This window comes from Rhineura floridana, chromosome 18 (genome assembly GCF_030035675.1).
Source record: "Rhineura floridana isolate rRhiFlo1 chromosome 18, rRhiFlo1.hap2, whole genome shotgun sequence".
NCBI lineage: Eukaryota > Metazoa > Chordata > Lepidosauria > Squamata > Rhineuridae > Rhineura > Rhineura floridana.
In genome coordinates, this window is record NC_084497.1 from 764,149 (window position 1) to 786,238 (window position 22,090).

Here is a 22,090-nt window from a genome sequence, read left to right on the forward strand (position 1 = left end):
AAGTGGCTTGCAAAAATGTGTACCTGAGTCAAAGCTGCATACAGAAATGTGTGTGTTGGGAGAAACTAAAACGTTGAAGAATTTAAATGATTTTTTTAAAAAATCAAATGGTTCAGAAATGTCGAGGTCTGAATTTCAGACTGCAGAAATAAGAAACTGAGAGGACTGAAATGGACAGACCCTCCCATCTTCCAAGGCTGTCTGTCTTCAGCTTGTGTCATTGGGAAGGTCTTCCGGATGTTTAGTTGAAATCTCCTGTTTTGGAATTTGAACCCATTGGCTTGTCTCTCCCCTCCTCCAGCAATAGAAAACAAACTTCCTCCGTCTTTGAGTCTTAACTGTTGCGTTGTGCTAGCTCCTCAGCTATGGAGCCAGCAGCCTGTGTGGCTTAGCCTCACCTTGATCTTCTTGGTGTCTGTGTTTACACTTCTGCCCCAGCAGCCTGTCTCCGGAACAGATCCAATTGCTCATCCACCATCCCTCCTTCTGGAAAGAACAGGGTCTGAAAACTGGGTCTCTGGACTCCAGAGGCTAGTGACTTAGGAATGTTGCTTGTAGGTGCACCAAGGGTGGGGAATCTCGGGAATGGGGGGCTGAATGCGGCCCTGCAAGCCCTCCATCTGGCCCTCAAGGCGTTCTCCAGAGCACGCTCTCTCTCTCCAGGCCACACCCCCTCTCCTCAGGCCGCACCCTCTGCCATCCTTGTTTCACATCCAGGCTGGATGTGTCTTCCGACTCTGAAAATGCTGCCTGCCAGCCAGCCTTGATGAAGGTCAGAGAAGGGGATGTGCGAATGTGTGTTGAAACTAGCTTACTTTGCCAAGGGAAAACTGCCTTTGTTGCTCTGCTCACTTTTGCCTCTGTCCTGTCTGGCATGTGGCCCCCAGAAAGGAATGCGGCCCTCGGACTGAAGACAGGTCCGCGCTTCTGCCCCAGTCCTCTGTTTCCTTAGTGTTCTTGTGCATGTGTATCTCTAACAGCTGGGCTTCTGGGCTTAAACTGAGCATGATCTGTTTTAGTGAGCATCTGTCCTGATTTGTTTGCTCACTGTTAGACAAGTCTGGCTTATTTATTGAGCACTCCTCCTGATTGGGCTGCAGAGAGGTTGTAAGAGATTGCATCAAGCAAGAGTTACTCCATACAGCCAGGGCATGTCTGTTGAGTAAGATTGCCAGATCAACTTCAATTGTGCAACCTGAATTTGCTGGTACGTGATTGTATCCTACCCAAAAATAGTGACAGGCTTGAAGTGCCCCAATCCTTGTCCTGGATTAGAATATGAAAAGTAGCAAGAAGCAAAGAGGCTAGATCAACTCCTTTCAAACTTCACAAGCAAATTTCCAAGTGAACTAAGATGAATTTGCTAAACCTCAGCTGCCAAGTCAGCGCAAAACTACATTGCCCTTGCCAGACCTTAGCTCATCCCAGGGCATATCCAGCTGCTTGATGACATAAACTGAACTGTTTGATCAAAGCATGATTCTTCCCAAAGTTTTTTTTTAATCCATTTACTGTATTTACAGTGCAATCCTAAATATGTCTACTCAGTTGTAAATTCCCTGTTCAGCTCAAAGTAAGTAAGTGAGCTTAGAATTCTGAAGAATGTATAAACTGCTTTTCTATTAAAATAATGTAGCTAGAGCGACAATAACAACAGTATTTAGTTCTGACTGAAAGTCACTCGAGGAAGCAACCGGAGCAGTGAACCTTCCTGTGGACTAGTAACTTGCCCAGGCTTCTTTGCAAAGCTGCCCTGCAGAACAGAGAATATGCCTCTGTTTTGCTACCACAAAACACCGGGATTGGGGGGCTTTAAAAGCGGGTTAGACAAATTCATGGAGAAGAAACAGGGGTCAACAGCTTCAGTCAGTGCAGAATGCGGCTGCTCAACTGTTGACGGCTTCAAGGCGAACGGATCATGAAACACCAATTCTGTTCCAACTACACTGGCTGCTGTATGCAAAGGGTTGGTTTTGGCGATAAAGCTCTTTACAGCTCATGACCCCAGTAGCCTGTCCCTATGTGAACCTACCCTGACCCTTAGATATTCATCTGGGGCCATTCTCCAGCTACCCCGTCTCTGAGGGAGGCTGGGGGGGGGGGGAGAGACAGTATTTTTGGGTGTGGCTTCCAGTTTGTGGAATGCTCTCCCCAGCAAAGTCCACCAGGCGCCTTCATTAACATGCTTTCAGCACCAGGTAAAGACTTCTGTTTCCCCCCAGGCATTTGACAAATTGAGATGATGTGGATTTTTTGTTACTTTTACTGTGCTGCAAAAGCTTCCTCCGGCTATTACAGGGGTTGTTTGTCCTGCTTGTCTGTGTTTTTAATGTGTTGTAAGCTGCTTAGAGCCCTTTGGGGAGCAAGCGACTAACAAGTATAAAAATAAATATATCAGTGGCGATTAGACCTCCAGGTTTAAAAGCTGTCTGCTTCATCATCTGGAGGGCCTTAGGTTGCCTACCTATGCAGTATGGCTATTCCTTGTGTTCTTCAAGGGGCCTGCCTATTATCCCTTGACAGCTAAGTGGTACCTCCATGTCCAGAAGTGGTCTACCCCTGGATGCCACCATCAGGTGAGGAGGGGGGGACAGAATGGGAGGATTCTGGCTTTCAATGCCCAGCTTGAGACCAGACCAGGGTGAGAAATGGGACACCAGCCTCGATGGAACCTGAAATGTGCCGTCCCCTTGTTCCCAAAATAGTTGCAGGGCAGCTTCCCTACTAGGACCTTCCCCCCCCTTCCTATTATTGATGTGTTTCCTGTTCACTTTGAACCTGGGAGCTGTCTGGATGTGGGTGTGCTGTGAGGCACGGTGGGAGTGGTCCAGAAATATCCAGAGCTGGTTCGATGCCATTTTGGGAGAAATGGAACAACTTCAAAAGCAGCGGAGGCTGCTCCATGAGGGCACATGGGGTACCGCCCTGCCAACCTCAGCCTGCCCTCAACCAGCCCTCACTTGCAGCCCTCAACCAGCCCTCACTTTCCTTGCCTTCTTTCTTACATCCAGTCCAGGGAAGGGCACGATCTGGCATCTCCCTCCTTCTTAGTCTCAGGGCTGCCCTTGTAGAACTCAGGAGGGCAGAGGAGGATGGGGGCAAAGTTAGGATTCGTTGGCTGTTCCTCTTCTGGAGAGCTTAAGGCGTGGGAGGGATGGTAGAGCGCGAGGCGATCCTTCCGGTGTTTGAGTCCGGTGCTTGAAAAAAGGGGAACCTTTTCCAGCTCATGTTCAGGAGCAGTCTACCTTTGCATAGGTGGGTAGGGATGGCAAGCAAGCATGAAAGGGCTGCTGCCTTTGTATTTGTAGATGTTGTGTGCTGATTTAGGGCAGGGGGATGTATTTGGCCTGAGCAGCCCAAACAACAAGCAGCAGAATTTTTTTTTAAAGCATTTAGTTGAGGGTTTCCTAGCAGGGGCGCTGCGGGATTGATGATGCAAACATGCATTGCATTGGCTTTATTTATTTATTTAGAGTTTGCACCCCCCAGCTGTTCAGCCCCAAAGGTTCCCAGAGTGGCTTACCTACAGTCAGTTAAAGCAAGACCATCTCCGCCTGTAAGCTTGTGATCTAAAAAACAAGCAAACCATAAGGGGGAAAGGCTGGGGAGGGAAAAGGGAAGGAGCAAACTCAGGCACCAGTTCTGAAATGGTTAATGGCAACTTAAAAAAAAAATACCACCCCAAAAAAGGATGGAAGGGGCAGCATATCTGGGCATTCCCTGACAACACCCTGCTTCCTGGATTGATCTGATTGGCCACTCTGGGAATCCTGATGCTGCATTAGATGTGCCCACCTTAGTCTGATCCCAGCAGGAGATCTTTTTCGTTTCGCCGCCCCCTAGACCCATGACCTGAGATGGGTGAGTCACATTCAAACACTGAACATTCCCTGTTTGTTTATTACAGTATTAATGTGCTTCATCCTGTGTTGAGTTTCATAAGCAAAAAGGTCCCCAATGGATCATAAAGAAAGAGTAGTCAAATTTTTGACAGCGCTGACATTGTGGAGGGAGGGAGCAAAGGAGAAATTCGATTCAGTTTGCATGTAAAGGTGAACTTACCTAATCTGCGCTTTCTGAAACAATATCATATTCATATTCATTTTTATGCAGAATTTCCCCTAACATATGCATTTTTTTGTAAACATAGTTTGGTTGGCGAACTGCACCATGGATAAGTGGGAATTTCCAAGAATGGCTGTCTTTTGGTTCTTCTTGTTTCGGAAAGCGTGAATTTGATCGATTCGACTTGAAATGCGAATTGACTCAGATTCCTAACTCTGAGTAGAGATAGCAGTGGGTACAAGTGCAGCCCAACATTTATATTTCTCCGCCTGTAAAAAATGCAGATCAACAGAACTGCCTGCATTTTGGACACCCCTTGTGGACGTGGCTGTGTGGTCTGTCCCAGTGAACGTAACAGGGGCCAGTGAGCTTCTGTGCTTTAAAAATATAGTCGTGCTGCAGCTGATTCTGCCGTGAGCATTGGCCTTTGATGCTGTTGTCTCTCTGATGGCTATGGCTTGTCCCATGTTCCAGCCTGACTGTGGCTTCCATGAAGAGAAAGGGAGGAGGGAGAGACAGCAAGACAGAGAGAGAGAGCAAATGGCCTTCAAACTGCAAAAGATGCATTAGGTGGAGGAAGGCAGAACTCAGGCGAGAGATGCGTTGATGGCAAAGCCTGGAGAAAATTGATGCCATGAATATTTGATGATGAAAAAGGCTCTTTGGAGGGGGAAGTGAAAAGGAGCAATTCCCCCCAGCCCTCACGAGTCTCCTCGAAATGCTTTGGTGGCAACTGGAGGGATCTCCGGTTGGGATCCTTTCCCACCCCACCAGATAAAACCCTCCAGCCGCATTCATGAATGAAATATGCTGTTCCTGTGGCAGATGAGGGCTGACATTGTCGCTTCTGCCTCTGCTCACGAAAGCCAGGCACAGGCGGTGATTCCGCAAGCCCTGGGCCTGCAGGGCTTATTGAGGAATAAGCCTGGGACTTGCCCCTGAGAAAACATGCTTGGAGCTTGGCGATGCAGCTGTTTTGTCACATTATGGTATGTTAGGCTAGCAGTTTTTTCCTAATGTCAGAACCACATCAAAGGAAAAGGAGGACCCACCCTCTCCTTTGAGATTCCGTATTCTCTGTCTTCCTGTAGTAGGCTTAATCTATCACAAACTTGAAAGCCTCATTATCACCTCATTCACTCGCCAGAGCAAGGAGGGTCCATCAATTATCCCCTTGCTTCAGCAGATGATGACATTGTCCACACTCTGGGAGCTAGAAACAAGACATGAACCAAAATATAGCCATGTTGGACATTAGCTCTTCCCTGAATTTTGCAATGCAGTCCTCCAGGCAAGTAATGTGGACAAAAATGCATGCACTCGGATAAAGTGTGCATAAACAATGCATACAAAAGTGTGTAATATTAGGGAGAAAGTGCTTTGCAAAACTGTGCATATTAGGCAAAATTGCAGAGGGAAAAATGTGCATATTACGGAGAAATGCGCAGCCTGGTTGGGGCTACCTGGTTGGTGCTGATCCACAACAAGGCCTTTTCAGTGATGGCCCTCTATTTGTGGAATTCCCTCCCTGGTGAGGTGCCTCTGTCTCCACCATTGTTGACTTCTGGGAGGAATTTGAAAACATTCCTGTTTACCCAGGAGTTTGATGGCTGAAGGAGACCATTCCTGGCAACTTGGAGATCACAAGATGAAAGAATGCTTTCAGCTGTAACAATATTACACAATGTTTTAACTAACTGTTCTTTAGAATTCTTTTGTTGTTAAATTGTTTTGTTGATGGGTTTGCCGCAAATTGGTGATGGAAATGTGGGGAATTGAACTTAAGACTAAATGAAGGTGAGATGGGCGCTCGCCCACCCCTCACACCACCTAGCCGTCTCCTGCAAAGGTGAGCCTGGCTCCAGTGCAACTTGGCCTCAGTCAGCCTCCCTTCGGCCTGATGGATGGGGAGTGTGATCTAGTGCGAGAGTGAGGAGTGTAAGGGGGCCAAGAGCAGGCACTCTCCACCGCCACGACTGGAGATGATATAATGAGAAAAGCCCCAGCCAGGCAGACAAATATTATTGTTCCGCGTTAGGGGTGTGGAGACAAAGGGTCACTCAGCCTTTCCCTTGCATCATGGGGAAAAAATAAAACGCCCCACATCAGCACTCGGGGGAAATATTTCGCTTGTCACCTGAGTGGAATTGTCTGTTTTGGGAGAGAGACCAAAATATTTTTTCAGGCTGCATCTAGATATTCTGGGATTTGTTTGAAAGAGGTGCTGGCTCTGTCAAAGCTCTGCCCTGCAAGGTAGTGGGTGCCTTCTGTACATGCTCTGGGGCATGCTGCTCCAGAGGAGATGCAGTTTTCTTTGGGACAAAGGGAGGGCACCAGACTGGAGAAAGCTGGCATTGGCTAGTTCCCATGGAGTGCCCTCTTTTAGCCAAGAGGAAGGTTTAGGCCCTCACTGTGGTCCTGGGTTTGAGTTCTGGGTCCTGCCTATATAATGCCACCTGTCCTGTGATGTAGACTCTTCCTCCTGCCCTTTCACATGTGAACTAGCTGTCCATGATAAAACAAACATACCAATCCCTTCCAGAGCTTCTTTCCAATGCTGATCGCTGTGGACAGTGGTGGTTGGTGCCATTTGGGGTTGGTGGGGTGGAAGGCAAGGAGCCCAACAGTAGGTGGGGCCAGAGCCAGTGAGAGGCGGAGCCAACTCAGGCTAGCTTTGCCCCCTCCTCCTCCCTGGCTGAGTCCGACAAGGGCAATATTGTTAGTTGCCCATTGACAAGGGCAGCTGTGGCCACCCCTGGACTTGGTTGTGGGTAAGAAGACAGGCAGGTGGGGGCTGGCAGAGGGCAGGCTGAGGTTGGCGAGTTGTAATTATTTATTAAAGTTATATCCCTCCCTTCCTCCCAGGAGGAGCCCAGGGTGGCAAACAGACTTTAAAATATATTAAAACAAAACTTCTTTAAAAACGAATTGAAAAGCAATTCCAGCACAGAGGCAGACTGGGAAAAGGTCTCAGCTTAAAAGGCACGTTGAAAGAGGACGGTCTCCAGTAGGTGCCGGAAAGATAACAGAGATGGCGCCTGTCTGTTACCTAAGAATTCCAAAGGATCAGTGCTTGCCACAATAAAGGTCCACTTCCTATGTTGTGTGGACATATGCCCTATATGCCCAAGTGGGCAACTCCCTGGCCACCGTGCCAGACAGACATGCACCCCCTCACTGTTGTCGACAGGGCTGGGATCTGGATGCAGCAGAAGGCAGGCTCCTTCTCATTTCCCCACTCAACACCACCACCACCACCACCACCAGGAGGGCAGAAGCTGGCCAGCCCCTTCTCGGCTCTGCAAAGAAGCCACTTAGCCGTAATTTATAATGGCTGGAGAGCGAGGAGGTGGGTGCTTCAGATGATGTTGCCATGGCAACGGAGATTAGCCAGGCAACGCGGATGCTCTGGGGGAATGGAGACGGCAAGGAGGTGGCCTGAAGATGAGTCTTATCTCACAGATAAATACACCCAGAGGTGCAAGGCAGAGAGGAGGGGAGGGAGGGAGGGAGGGTGGGCGTAGCTGTGCTCAGCAGCAGGTCTTATAGGTGCCTTCCCCCTCTTGCCGATGTCGTTCATGCCATTGTTGAATGAGTGATTTAGACAGGCTCACAGCTAAGGATGGGAAAGAAACTTGATTCAGATCGCATTTAAAGGTGAACCTACCGAATTCAGTTCTTGTGGTGCTTCGGAAAGTGAGAGACGCAGCCATCCTTTGAAATTTGCGCTTACCTGAATTTGGTGATTATCATTATCATTATCATTATTATCTTTATTTATACCCCGCCCTTTTTCCAAACTGGAACTCAAGGCGGCTTCCAGATAAAAACAAGTACACATCATTAAGAACCTCTAAAAATATAAAACATATAAACATATAAAATCAGCATTAAAACAGGATTAAACTATTAAGATGTTAAAACCAATTACAAATACTCATAAAATACTGCAACCCCTTTTGGAGCATACAAGTAAAACAATAACATACAGCATCCTCTTCAGTCACTACCCTTAAAACCTTCAGTTCCAAAGGCCTGCCAGAAGAAAAAAGTCTTTAGCTGTCGGCGGAAAGACTGCACAGAGGAGGCCATTCTTGCCTCCCTAGGGAGGGAGTTCCAGAGCATAGGGGCAGCCACCGAAAAGGCCCTATGCAGTTCTCTACCCAAAAAGTCTTTACAAAAACGTGTGTTTTATGGAGAAAGGTGCATAAAAATGAACATATTTGTGAAAATAACATACAAAAATATTAGGAAGACAAAGGAGGCCATCCTGGAGATGCAAATCTCAAAAAGGACAGACACCTGGAAGTTTTACCCTCAGCACAATGTCCTTGGTTCCCAGGACAATATCACAAACGTATAGCATTTATGCCACTTTCTCAAAAGCAGAGCTGGGGCAAAGGGCTCTTTCCTCATATCTTCCCCATGGTCAAAGGCCTCTCTTTCCCATCTGTCTTAGAGACAAAGAGATCTCTTCCCCTGTCTGTACCTTGGAACAAAGGGCTTTTTCTCCCCATCTCTATCTAGGGGCAAAGGGCTCCAATTCCCCACCTCTTCTTGGGGGAAAAGGGCTCTTGCACACACACCCTTTCCTGGTGGGAACAACCATTGTTTCATCTCTCACAAAGGGGTCTCTTTGCCCCATCTCTCCATTGGGAGGCAAAGGGCTCGTGCACGCACTCCCCTTCCCCAGGGGGCAGTCATTGTTCCACCTGTTCCTGAATTTTCTGTCTTCAGGCACTCCTTTAGTTCCTTTCATTTCCCCTGCTTGGCTCCAAAAGAAACTCGTTTCCCTCAATCCGTGGAGGCCCTTGATCCGGGCGGATGACTAAGCGTGGGTGGAGGGAGAGGATTTCTCAACCCCGGCAGCTTTATGAAAAACCACCTGCTGGGAGAAGGGAGTTGAGATGTGACTCTCCCTGGGCGATCTTTTAAACAAGCGGCGAGTCTTTGGCAGCACCATCCTTCTCACGATCGCAGCGAGCCAAAGGTCAGCGGAAAAAACGATTGCAGATTGGAGGGGGAAACTTTGATGGAGGAAGCTTGGCTTCGTGCGCCGCTGTTTTGGTTCGGCAGTTTTGTTTCGCGTGGCTCATGCGGTAATGCTGGAACAAGAGGGGTGAGGTGCCAAGTGTGACTAACAGGATAGGTGTTGTGTGTGTGTGTGTGTGTGCGTGTGCGTGTGCTCAGGCGGCCGCGTTTGTTCTGGCGCACGTCTCCAAGAGGGCTGATGCGGCCGCCTCTCCAGTGGGCTGAGTGAAACTGAAGCTCGGATGAAGCCTGCTAAAGCGGAAGGGGGCGGTGGAGCTAATTTCTAAATGCATCTGGCAGGCCTCGGACAAATCTGAACAGAACATGGTATTGTACAGGAGAGCGCTCACAATGGGGGAGAGATGCGATTCAGTTTGCGTTTAAACCCGAATCTAATTCACACTTTCCAAATAATATCAGAACCCAAACACAGCTATGCATCGAAATCTGCCCTTCTCCAAATTAGGCGACACAATTCTCCAACCAGCGCGGTATCTACAAGGATGCATCTTATTAGATGAAAGTGTGCATTTAAAAATGCATATATTATTATTATTATTATTATTTGATTAATATCCTGCCCTTCCTCCCAGCATGAGCCCAGGACAGCAAACAAAAGCATCAAAAACATCATAAAAAACTTTAAAAGATATTAAAGCAAAACAAAAAGCTTTCAAAACATATAAGATTAAAAACATTTTTAAAAAGAAGGTTTAAGAACATGTTAAAAGCAATTCCAACACAGATGCAGACTGGGATTAATATTAATAGTAATGAAAACAACGTACAAAAATGCATTATATCAAGAGAAATTACATGCAAAATATGGGTATTTCCATCAGAACTGCATACAAAAATGTGTTTACCAGGAGAAATTCCTCAGATTTTGTAAAAGAAAAATCTGCAGATTGCTGCAGAAATGTGGAGGACTGAATTTAAGATTGTACAGGATTGGACTAGGTGGGTCTATGCTGGGGGCTCCCAAACCTTTCATCCCCCCAGGCCACTTGGAAATTGCTGAAGGTCTTGGCAGACCACCTGATGATTTTGCTGCCTGTTGCAGCCACTGTCATTCCATGGAATTCAAATCTTAATGCAATGAAATCCAATGTAAAAATTAAAAGAAGCTGTACAACTAAAACTCTAGATGGATATTCAACGTGGTGGGTGTGCCGTCTCCCATCTGCAACCACAAACCCACAGGCCACCTGAATTAAGCTCAAGGACCACTAGTAGTCCACTTCCCTTCTCTGTGGGATCCAGCATGTTTTCCACGGGAGCCCATCAAAGGCCTCGATGGAAAGCCTGAGGACACAAAGCCCACAGCCTTCCCTCTTGAGGTCTCCAACATCTGGTCCTCTGAGATAGACTTTCTCTGGACATGGATAGTTATCCTGTTGTTGTTTTAAAAAGTGATCCAATTGTCATAAGGACCACTAGATCAAGCCAAAGGTTCATCTAAACCAGCATTCTGTTTCCAACCAGGTGCTTCCAGAAAGGAAGCCAAGGGAGGCATCCCCGGTGTTTCGTGGCATAGTGCCACTTTTTAAACACAGGGGTTCCATGCAGCCATTGTCAGCCCTCCCTGGAGATGCCATCGGGGACTGAAACTGCAAAGCGGATGCTCTTCCAGTGAGCAACGGCCCTTCCCCACAACATAAAGTAAGATTCTAGTCCTCATGGTTCTGAATAAAGGGCTGATTTAATGGGACAGTTGGACGCTGCCTTACACTGAGTCAGGCCATGGGTTAGTCTCTAGGTCAGCATGGTCTACACGGACTGGCAGCAGCTCTTCAGGGTTTGAGGCAGGGGGACCTTCTGCATGCAGAACAGATGCTCTGCCCCTCAGCTGCAGCCCTTCCCCCCACAAGGCAGCAGAGGAAGGGATGAAGAATACAGAGGAGGAAGTGCCCTTTTTTTAGCTACAAGATGTGAAGAAGGGGTCAGGAGGCAGGGAAGGAAACGGGTTTTACTGTGTGCCTGCCATGTCAGTTAATTGTCAGATACCATGAGTTCCCCTCCTTCATAGAAACGCACCCCTCCCCAATTTTTCCTTGGCACGTACAGCTAGGAATGGAGGGGAAGTTTGGTTCAGTTCACATTTAAAGGCGGACCTACTCAATCTGCACTTTCCAAAACGAGGACCAAAATGCAGCCATCCTTTGAAATTCGCCCATCTCTGAAGTTTGCTGTGCCGTTCTCCAACCAAGCGACGTGTACAAAACTACCTACAAAGGCATCGAGTTGTGAGAGTAACATACAGAGATGTAGCGCCTTAAGGAAAAATTGCTGGCGAAAAAGTGTGCGTGTGTCAAAACGGCACACAAAAATGAATGTGTCAGGAGTAATTTGTGCTAAAATCCTGAGCAATTTTCATGAGGGTTTTTTAATTAAAAATATCAAATTGCTGCAGAGATGTGCAGAAGATTGGGAGAAGGGAGAAGCAAAATTGATGGATTTGTGCATTCTTGCACGACCAAAAGATGATGATGGTCCCATTGTTGCTTTTGAAATCCAGCACTATTGTTTTAATGTTATGTACGTTTGAAGCCTGCGTAGTTGTTCCTTCATTGTAGAAATGAACAAGTGGAGAAGCCAGTTCTGGGCCATGTACCTCCATAGAGCCCAGATCCTTGCTTGCATGTCGCCCAAGGATTCCCAACCTGGTCTGTAGACTGCCAGTAGGGATGGAATGCCAATGTTGGTTGTCTGAGTTTCTCAGTTTTCCAGTTCTCTGCATTTGTGCAGTAGTTTCTGAAAACTAGAACCTTGAACTTGGCCTGGTAGCTAACAAGGCAGCCTTGAAATTGATTATGTTTCTATGCCTATTGGTTTTTATTTTCTAAGGTGTTGCTAGTACCCTGAGAAGCTATGAGGATTGTCAGGTGACTGTATGTGTCTGCAAGCTCGAAATTAAATCAAAGGCTGCTTCCAGACTGTTGCTATTTTTGGATGGGATTCAATCATATACCAGCAAACTCAGTTTGCACTATTGAAGCTGATTTGGTGCTCTTGTGCAACAAATCCATTTCTTTCCTTTAAAAAAAAATTGCAGTGAGGAAAATGGGAAAATCCACTGGAAAATGGGAGAGAGCATGTGTGTGGGTTAAGGATGGGATCCATCGGCTGGTGGCAGAAGCGTTCCATCAACCTAACAGGCTGGCATCAATTTGAGTTTCTTCTTTATCCACTAGCCGCTGCGTTTAGAGATCTGCAGGTTTCCTGTTTGGAAAAATATCAGTATTAATATCGATGTTTTTAAAGGAAATGTTGATAAAATCATTCTAAAATTGACATTTTAGAGGTGGCTTTTTTTATAAATAGTCCATTTTCAAAATTAGCCATGGAAATTCACTACATTAAAATCCGATCCTCAACTATTGAGAATAACTGAATTAATGGAAATTCGCTACCAAATCCAAATTGGGCCTAATTCTAGCACATCCCTAGTTTGGGTGCAATGTTGTCTAACCTCCCCACAAATGCAAGAATGCTCAAAAAATAGTCAACGTTGTCTAAACTCCTTGCAGACTGTGTGCAAACGAACGAGGATGAATGCTCAATAAACAGGTTGCTTGGAAGTGAGTGAAGTGGAACAGAATCAAAATGATATAATCTTACAATGATAATTTCAAACAAATAGGTCTATGCAAGGGGTGGAGGATAAATTCTCTTTTGTTTGCATTTGAATGAGAAACAGACTCATTCAAACTTTGCAAATCGGTACACAGTCTGAAACACAGCCATCCTTCTAAATTTGCGCTTCTTGGAATTCTGCGATGCTCTTCTCCAACCAAACAATATGTACAAAAATATTGGGGGAAATGTGTATAAAATGCATACATGCATCCTGTAGAAAATTGCTTTATGTTAGGGAAACTTGCTTACAAAAATGTGTAATTGGCATGCGAAAATGTGTTAGGAGAAGTTTGCACTAAAATGCTGAGAAATTTCCATGAGGGTTTAAAAAAAAAACTTAAATTGCTGCAGAAAACTGGAGAACTGAATTTAAATTGGAGAAATTCGAAAGTGAGAGAAACCCAAGCTGGCAAATTGGTCCATCCCTACTCCCAGAGCCACTAACAGAACGCTCCTGTGCAGACGTACACAGAAATGAATCCTGCTGCGTCCAGGGTGACTTCTTTCCCAAAGCTTGCGCAGGACTGCATCCTCAGTACCCAAGATAAGGAAGGGGCGTGGGAATAGGCAGACTATTTCTATGCTGCTCTTCAGCCCCAAAGAGTCCCATGGCTCACAAAGGTTGACAAAAAATACAAAATTCAAGCAATAAAATGTAGCGCCCAACCACGTCTTTGGACAACCAAACAGACCTATACTCCTGGTAAAGGCAACGATGAGCCCTCCTCAAATGTCAGTAAACTCAGAGGGAGCCCTCTGTAAGGCAACAACTCCTCCTTACAAGAGGAGTGGGTTGCCAATGTGGTTGTCCTGGCCAGCCTCGTTGGATTCAAACTCAGGCTCTTTGCTGTGTTTTTCTCCGTTTAATGTGAAATCTCAGCTTAGTGTTTCATAGATCAGCTTACCAGTTACACAGGATTCTGCATCACTACAGAGCATAATTAGGCATGACTGCTCAAGCTAAGACATTGTTGCAGCAATTGGACATGCCCCTTGAAACCGTTTACATGGGCTCAGGTCGGGCTTTTCTGTTTGCATGGGGAAGGCTCCTCTGACATGGACTCCATGAGCAAACAAGCTCCTCTACAAACAGGTTGAAAAGTGGTGCTGTCTGCTCCCTACTGCGCATCCGCTGGCCCTTCCGACCCGCCTCTGGCTGAGCCGCCAATTCCACAAGTGGTGGACTGAGAGGCGGGACAAGGGCCAGCTTCTTCCGTGGTAACAGGAACTAAGGGGGCGGAGCCATCACTGTCAAAGCTGCTGAAGCCTTCTCCTCTTTCATCCCCCTCCCGCTGCAGCCCACTGGGCCCCTCCCCCGGGCCCCATTCCTCCTCCTCCAGGAGTCCTCCCATGACAGTGGCACCTGTGACAGGTGCCCCTTGAGAACATGTCCTGTTGTCCCCAAATTCTCTGACCCCTCCATTGCTTCCTTGGTCATGGGGGTGGTTCCCTTCTTCTCCCTTGTGAAGTACAAGGAGCTGAAGGAGGAAGCTGGGAAGAGTGACGCTCTTTCCCACTTTTCTTTCAGCTCTATGGGTTGCACAGGGCTCAGATTTATTCTACTAGAACCATCTTTTGTCCAGATGGCTTGGAAAAGCAAAATGTGTGTGGCTTATCTTTTTCTGTCTCTCTGTTGGGGGGGGGAGAAGTGACCAGAAGGGGGGCACCCACGGCACTCGCTGGTGACCCCTGTAATAAGGGTTTTAGGCAAGGGGTAGGGGTGCCCTCCATATTTCCTTCTAAAACAATGGCTATTAGAATAGGTAGTGGGAGCCTTGTTAAAAAAAACACCCTTGTGATTGGGACACTGACACCACTATATCCAGGAAGCCAGATTACGACTGGACATCAGGAAAACCTAACTGGTAGAGCCATATGACAATGGAACCAATTACTAGAGAGGTAGTGGGCTCTCTGACACTGGAGGCCTTCAAGAGGCAGCTGGACAGCCACCTGTCGGGAATGCTTTGATTTGGATTCCTGCACTGCGCAGGGGGTTGGACTGGATGGCCTTATAGGCCCCTTCCAACTCTACTACTCTATGGTTCTATCCTTTGAGGGGGGCTGGGGGGGCAGCGGCATTGAGTTTCTGCACCTGCTTATTCTCTTCTCATTCTTCCAGGATCATCGACACAAGTATAATTCAGCAGGAGAGACTCCAGGCTATAGCGGTAAGTCTTTGTCTTAACTGGGTAATTTTGCATCCTAATAATAATAATGCCACCTCCCCAAGTACTGTGTAAAAGCTGGTGCAGGCAAGGGTGTGACCCAAAGGGCACCAGCCAAAGGGTGAGACCCAAAGGGCAGGAGTCAAAGGGTGAGACCCAAAGGGCAGGAGTCAAAGGGCTGAGAGTGAGCAATTCGAGCACCAGGTGGAAAGACATTACCAGAGTGTCAGTCCAGGCAGGATGAACATGGAGGCGGAGGAGAGGAAGGTCCAAATGGCTGTAGCACAGAAGTGCTGCCCCGAATCTGGAACACCCTCCTTTTGGAGGTCATGGGAGAGACAAGGTTTGAAGCCAGGGACATAATATGTGGCGGATTCTCAGCCCCATTGCTATGCCAGCTACTAGGCTACACCTTCCTCTGAGGAAGCATCGTATAATAGATGAAAATATACGTGTAGTTTTGGCCCTTGGTAATTCCTTACAACTGGGGTTGGAGTGACTTCAGTCTTGGGTAGATGACTTTCCATTTCATTATTATTTTTAAACTGAAAACTTGAAACCACACTCGAATGGTTCTGCTGCACACATTCACATCCAAGATGGCTTTGAGGGGAGGCAGTGTGTTGTCAGTGTGTTGTACTCACAGAGGAGCAGGCAAGATATGCTTAAGGAGCGGGAAGCGACGAATAGTGCTTGTTACAAATTTTGGGATTTTTTTTAAATGATGGGTTCCCCTTTTGAACCCAAAAGCAGCACACTCAGATCTCCCAAATCCAGAGAGATGTCCAGAGGAGGAGGAGGGTGTTAGCAGTGAGCAAGTGTCAGCTCTAGAAGATGCCCACGTCCCTCAGTGAGTCTAGCTTCTCATTGCAGGAGGTCCAAGTGGCTCAGTGCACCCTCTGGTGGGATGTGGGCCGTCAGCAGATGGCTGGCCATGCCAACCCTTGGCACTGACCCCTGGCAGCATTGCTGGTTCAGTCACTTGAGGATGTCACTTTCTCAAATGGCACCCGCTGTCCCTGTCCAGCTTCCGTTGAATGGTAGAATTCCAGACGTGAGGTGTGAAAAGGATGAGGATGAAAAGGGGGTGTCCGCTGGGCCGGCACGGCTTCCACAATTGAGCTGCCCTGTAAAACTCCATCCTCAAGCCGCCTGTAGAACAGGAGGAAGCAGGTTACCGAGGGACCCTTTGCCAGGGAGCACTGGCATCCGGCTGATGCTGTAACTTCACCAGCTTCTAAAGGCGGAGAAGAAAGGGGTCTATGTCAGGGACCAGAGAAGGCTGCTATTGTTCAAGAGAGACTTGCCGGAGCGGGAGGAGGAGAGCGACTCTGTCCCTCCAAAGCTGAGCACTTGTAACTCTCTCAAGGTTACAATCCATGGCATGTTTGGGAAACTGCCCAACAGGGCCATAAATAGATAGATAGCTGCTTGCCTAGACCCCGCCACCCCCAAGGAAAGAACTGCGCTCCTCTGTTAGGCTGATGTCATTTTGCCCTGCTGGCGAATCCACAAGAAGGGGGGGGTCTGTAGGGGTTTGTGATTGTGGCCCTTCCTCTACAAAGTAAGATTCCAGTCCTCATGCTTCTCAGTAAAGAGCTGGTTTACATAAGAACCTTGGAAGCTGGCTTACATGGAGTCAGGTTGTTGGTCCGTGTAGCTCAGTATTGTCCACACTGGCTGGCAGTGGCTGTCCAGGGTTTCAAACTCAGGGGACCTTCCCAGCCCTACCTAGAGATGCCATTGAGGATTGAACCTGGAGCCTTCGGCATGCAAGCCAGATGCTCTGCCACCCAGCTGCAGCTGTTCCCACGCCGTGGTAGCTGCTTGGTGGATCTAGCTCGGAATTGGTCTCAGGCACATCCCCCCAGCGGTGCTTCAGCCTTGGCTAGATGCCTGCACCTTGAAGCGTCCTCTACAGATGCCAGCTTTCCGACTCTCCTCGCTTGATACAGGCCTACACAAAGGAGGAGATTGTTTGGGAGGCAATGAAGAGCTGGAACACTGCTCAGGACATGGGTGAGACAGCTTGGACAAAACGACGCGAGCCGGCTCCTCTCCAGTCCTCGGAGAAACCGCAGCAACGCGTGTGAGTCTCGGCCGAGGTCTGGTAAAGTTCAGAAAGAGGGAGGTGATTGTTGCTGCCTGGAAGCCCTTTCCGAAAAGGAAGGAAAAGCGGATCATCACTTGGCAGCGAGTCGATGGCTTTGAGGAGCTGAACTGAGGTGCCACTGCCAAGGAAAAGCTATCTAGTTTCCACACTGTGCCTCGAATCAAGACATTTCTGGGGTCTAACGACACTGTCCCAACCACCACCACCACCAATGCGAAAAAGGGATTTATTTTTTCCACCAGTGGCAAAAGGTGCCTCTAGACATGGAGGAGAAACTTGATTCAGTCCGCATTTTAAAAAAATTAAAAATTTGAATCTGCAGTTTCTGTAACAATATGAGAACCGAAACACAGCCCTCCTTTGAAATGTGCACTTTTCTGAATTTTGCAGTGCAGTTACAACAATGCATACATTAATGGAAAGTGTGCATTAAAATGACTATATTAGTGAAATTATTAAAATACAAAACTGCATTGTATTAGGAGACTGATTGCAAAATAAAAGTGTGGGCGTTAGTCAAATGGCATACAAAGATGTATTTATTAGGAGAAACTTGCGCTAAAACTCTGAGGAATTCTCATGAGGATTTGTTTTTAAAGAATTGAAAACTGCTGCAGAGATGTGGAGAACTAAATTTAAGATCGGAAAAATGAGAAGCTGGACAGATGCTAGCTACTTCCTTCCCTTCAGACTCTCTTGGATGTTAAGATCAGCGGAGGGGGCCCCCCTTGACAGTAGGGAGAGGGGAAAAACACGATTCAGTTTGCATTTAAAGGCAAGCCGACCTCATTTGCAGTTCCAAATCAATACAAACTTGACATTGAAAAAAGAAATGAGAAACTGAATCCCAGCCCTCCTTCAAAAATCGCACTCCTTTGAAAGTTGCCATCCAGTTCTCCAAGTTGTGGGTACAAAAAATGCATCTGTTAAGGTAAAGCATGCATAAAAATGCATATATCTTGTGACAATAACATACCACAATGCATTATGGAAGGGGAAATGTGGAGAGTTGAACTTGAGATTGAAAGAAGAGAGAGAAATGGTGAAAATGAAATTGACAGATTCGCCCATCCCTGCGTGGTAGTTCCACCACTCTCCGAAGTCCGGGGTAGGAGGAGGACCAGGAGAGGGCATCCTTGGTTGCGTTCCCACACTTTCATTGCATAGCTTTCCTCATGTGCTGAAGACGGAACTCCTTAGCCTGGCCTGTTTACACCTGAATATGTATATATTTTAGGACCCATGTGACAAAACCAGAATTGGCTTTGGCCCCGCCTACTTTGGGGCTGTCTGCCTTCCACCCCACCACCAGGCCCAGTGAGCACCAGCTGCCCCATCTGTGAGGCATGCACCCCAAATCTTTTTCTAAGTGCCCTGAGTGTTTCTGGATAGGTGATGAATTTGTCGGAAATTGAATTAGGCAATCTGGGTTACTGGGTAGGATATTCCTCTAGGGAAACGTAAATTAATTCAAGGTGCTATTAAGAGATGGCAGGGGGCCATAAATGGTTTGGAGATGGAGCTGTTGGGAATTAATTGGGGGGAAATGGTGAGGAATTGATTTAGGGTGATCTGGGGAGGCTCAGCCAGTTTGAACCACGCCCTTTCTACTTTCAGCCCCACTTCCTGGAAGATTATTTTAGGGCCCTGTTCCAAAATCGTATATGTCTGTGTCATAAGGGCAGAACTAAAGGATTGGTTCCTGTGTTGCTCTTTTTCTCTTTCTACAGAGATTCGCACAAAGACTTAGTCACCCCCATTATTATCATCTCATCCAGAGCATTCAGCTTGTTCTTACATGGCTTTTCTCTTTGCAGAAGCAAAGACTGCAACATTTCTAGGGGCAGGCAACTGTGAGGCTCTCTGGAGTTCCAAATGGCCTCATATTTTTAAATTTAATTTGGCCGTTTTATCTCCATAGGTGTGCTTATTTAAGTTTGTACTTCTCCCACAAATTGCAATCGGTGGCGCATGCAAATAAACATGCATCACATTTTTAAAAAATCAGAATCAGGAGCAGTGAAAATCCATTGGAGAATTTATCCAGCATGAGCATCTGCCAATATGTTGCAAATGTGGGTCTGTGGGCCTGTTCCCCACATAGTTAGCACAATGCCTGATTGGCTGTAATAGAAGTAGTTTCAGATTTTTTGGGGGGGGCACAATAAAATTGATTTATTTATTAAACTTATATCCCACCCTTCCTCTCGAAGGGACTTTGGAGCACCTTGCAGGCAGAAAGGTCCTGCTTAAAGGGGTTTCCACTGAATCCTGACAAACTGAGCAGGATTTAACCCCCCATCAGCTAGTGCACAGGGGTTAAATCCTGCTGTCTTGGCTGCCCGTACTCGTGCTTGTCACGGAACTGGCCTGTGTTGCCAGTGTAGAATTGAACCCCACCCACCCCCTGCCCACCAGATGACATCTCTGAGTGACGCCAAGTGACTGACAATTGGGTGTGGTTTGGGGAAAATGGCCTCGTGAGCCAAACTAGAACCGCTGGTGTGCCAAGATTGACCTGCAGGCTGGAGGTTCTCCCTGCCACACACCCCTACTTTACAACAACCCTGTGAGGGAGTTTAAGCTGGGCAATTGTGCTTGAGCTCAAAGTCAATCAGGAGCATAAATCCAGGAAGCAGATTCTCAACCTCAACCTCTTCAAGGGGTTTTTGCGATCCTTCAGCCAGGCCTACCCTTTGCGAGAATGCATCGTTGCTTGCCTTTGGGAGAGAAATTCAGCCGTCGCTCTGGCCAAGTGCCCTTTCAGAGCTGCTTCATGCTTGATTTCCCTTTCGAGACTAGGGCAAGAATGTAGTGCAAACAAGCGATGCACTTGTTCACCTTTCCCTCTCCTTCCAGCCACCCTAATTAAATTAAAATTCCACTGGGCAGACAGGAGGAGTGTCTGTGGAATTTTAGCAGGAGCCTGGCCACAGTGTGGACCCCAGGCCCAACGAGATGCAGGCAGCCCATTTGGGGTGGTGGGGCAGAAGGCAGGGAGCCCAAGCAGGAGGCGGAGCCAGAGCTAATGAGAGGCGGAGCCAACTCATGCTAATTCTAGCTCTGTTCCCACCCTCCTCCTCCCTGCTGAGTTCTGCAAGAGGCAACACTGAGACGGAGGAGGAGGCACGTGACCATCAGGGCCACCCCTGGCAGAAGGCTGGCAGGCAGGTGGGGGCTGGCTGAGGGCAGGCCAGGGTTGGTGGGGCATTCCCATTTGCCCTCATGGACCAGCCTCCACTGGTCTGCATAAATGGGCTGAGGGCATTGGGTCAGCTCTTGAGTGTGGCTTGGCTGGATACAGCCCTTGCGTTGTATTCCGTGCTAGCCCTACGCAGTGTAGAGCCACTGAAGTTAATAGACACGATTAACCTGGGTTAATTCACTTTCAGTGGGCCTGCTCTGAGTAGGACGTAGCTGAATGAAGACAATCTCGTTGTTTGACTCCAACTATGTTCTATGCAGAGGCTGAAGTTAGCCATGCCCATTGACTTCCATGGGCCTGCTCCGAGTATGACTTAACGTTGGAAGCAACCCAATGCTTCTGCTGTTACTCAGGGTTGTATTCAGCTAAGCCCTACTCAGGGCAGACCCACTGAAATAAATGAACCTAAGTGAGTCCTGTCTCTTAGCTCTAATGCTAGCATGCTATCTAGGGCTAGCATGGAGTAATAATGATGGTGATAACAGCAGGGGCCACCAGAACAGCATCAGTCATATTGGCCACATCAGCTGTTGGTTCCTTCTGTTTCCCTCCCTTTCAAACAGCTCTCGCTCGCTCTCTGCGGCTCACCTTGTTGACTGAGCGTTAAGAAGCGCAAATCAATCGATCAAAGATGCCAAGCAGTTTCCATTCAGCATGAGTGCCTCTGCTTGAAAAAAAAAATCCAGGCCATTGCATGATTCGGAGGCGAGATGCTGGGGAATGACGTCAGGAGTGGGCTTAGCGCCTTCTTGCCCTGCTTGTGAGCTTCCCATTGGAGCATCGGATTGGCCACTGTAAGAACAGGATGTTTATTATCCTACTCAGGGGTCTGGAAAGAAAGCCCTATGAGGGCATGTTTAGCCTTGAGAAAAGAAGACTGAGGGGAGATAGGATAGCACTCTTCAAGTACATGAAAGGTTGCCACACAGAAGATGGCCGGGATCTCTTCTTGATCATTTCAGAGTGCAGGGCATGGAATAACGGGCTCAAGTCCCAGATTTCAGCTGGACATCAGGAAAAACTTCCTAACTGTTAGAGTGGTACAACAATGGCATCAATGATGTAGGGAAGTGCTGGGCTCTCAGACGCTGGAGGCACTAAAGAGGCAACTGGACAGCCACCTGTCGGGGATGCTTTGACTTGGATTCCTGCGCTGAGAAGGGGGTTGGACTCAGTGGCCGTATGGGCCCCGTCCAACTCTGCTATTCTATGATGAGATGTGAAAATAACATGGAAAAAATGCAGTATATGAGGTGAAATTGCTTGCAAAAATATGTACATTAGTCAAAGTTGCATACAAAACGTGTTTCTTACAGAGAAATTCACACTGAAATGCTGAAGGATCCTCATGATGGTTTTTTAAACAAAATTAAAAATAAAAAGCAAATTGCTGCAGAAATGTGGAGACCTGAATTCAAGTCTGGAAAAAATGAGAAATGGAGAGAATCAAAACTGACAGATCTCTCCATCTCTAGCCTTGAAAAGCCCCCAGAGCGGAAAGAGGAAGTCCGAAAGAGCGCCCCTCTTCCCAACGTCTGCCTTCAGCTCTATGTACTTTTCAGGGGGGAGGTAATCATCCTCACCACCTCGTGGCCAGTGGGGAGGGTGGGAAAATCAGAGGAAGAACCTCAAGGGCCCCAGGAGAAGACCTCAGTGAGCACCATTGGACCCACGGTCACCACACAAGGATGACCCACCGGCCTTAACGGTTTGCACAGCCCCTTGACTTTGCCTTCTCTTGCTGCTGTTCATTTTTTTCTTTCTCTTTCCCCTCTGCAATTTCAGGAGAAGAGAAAGCGCCAAGCGGAGATTGAGAATAAACGGCGGCAACTGGAAGATGACAGGCGTCAGTTACAACACTTAAAGGTA

At 47.5% G+C, this 22,090-nt stretch overlaps 1 protein-coding gene across 7 annotated transcripts in view; it reads left to right on the forward strand.

Annotated features, from left to right (window-relative positions):
- The window catches only part of PALM (paralemmin), a 45,490-nt gene that overhangs the window by 10,236 nt on the left and 13,164 nt on the right, over positions 1-22,090 (forward strand). For 2 of the 7 annotated variants that reach the window (XM_061600679.1, XM_061600678.1), the window contains exons 2-3: positions 14,858-14,906; positions 22,007-22,087. Coding sequence is in view for 5 of the 7 variants with exons in the window: in XM_061600678.1 (XP_061456662.1) it covers positions 14,858-14,906; positions 22,007-22,087 (130 nt within the window). In the remaining 2 variants the exon portion in view is untranslated. Of the gene's footprint in view, positions 1-9,036; positions 9,056-9,107; positions 9,185-14,857; positions 14,907-22,006; positions 22,088-22,090 lie in introns of those variants that run through there. The other 5 variants (XM_061600682.1, XM_061600681.1, XM_061600680.1 and 2 more) reach the window with 5 other exon arrangements.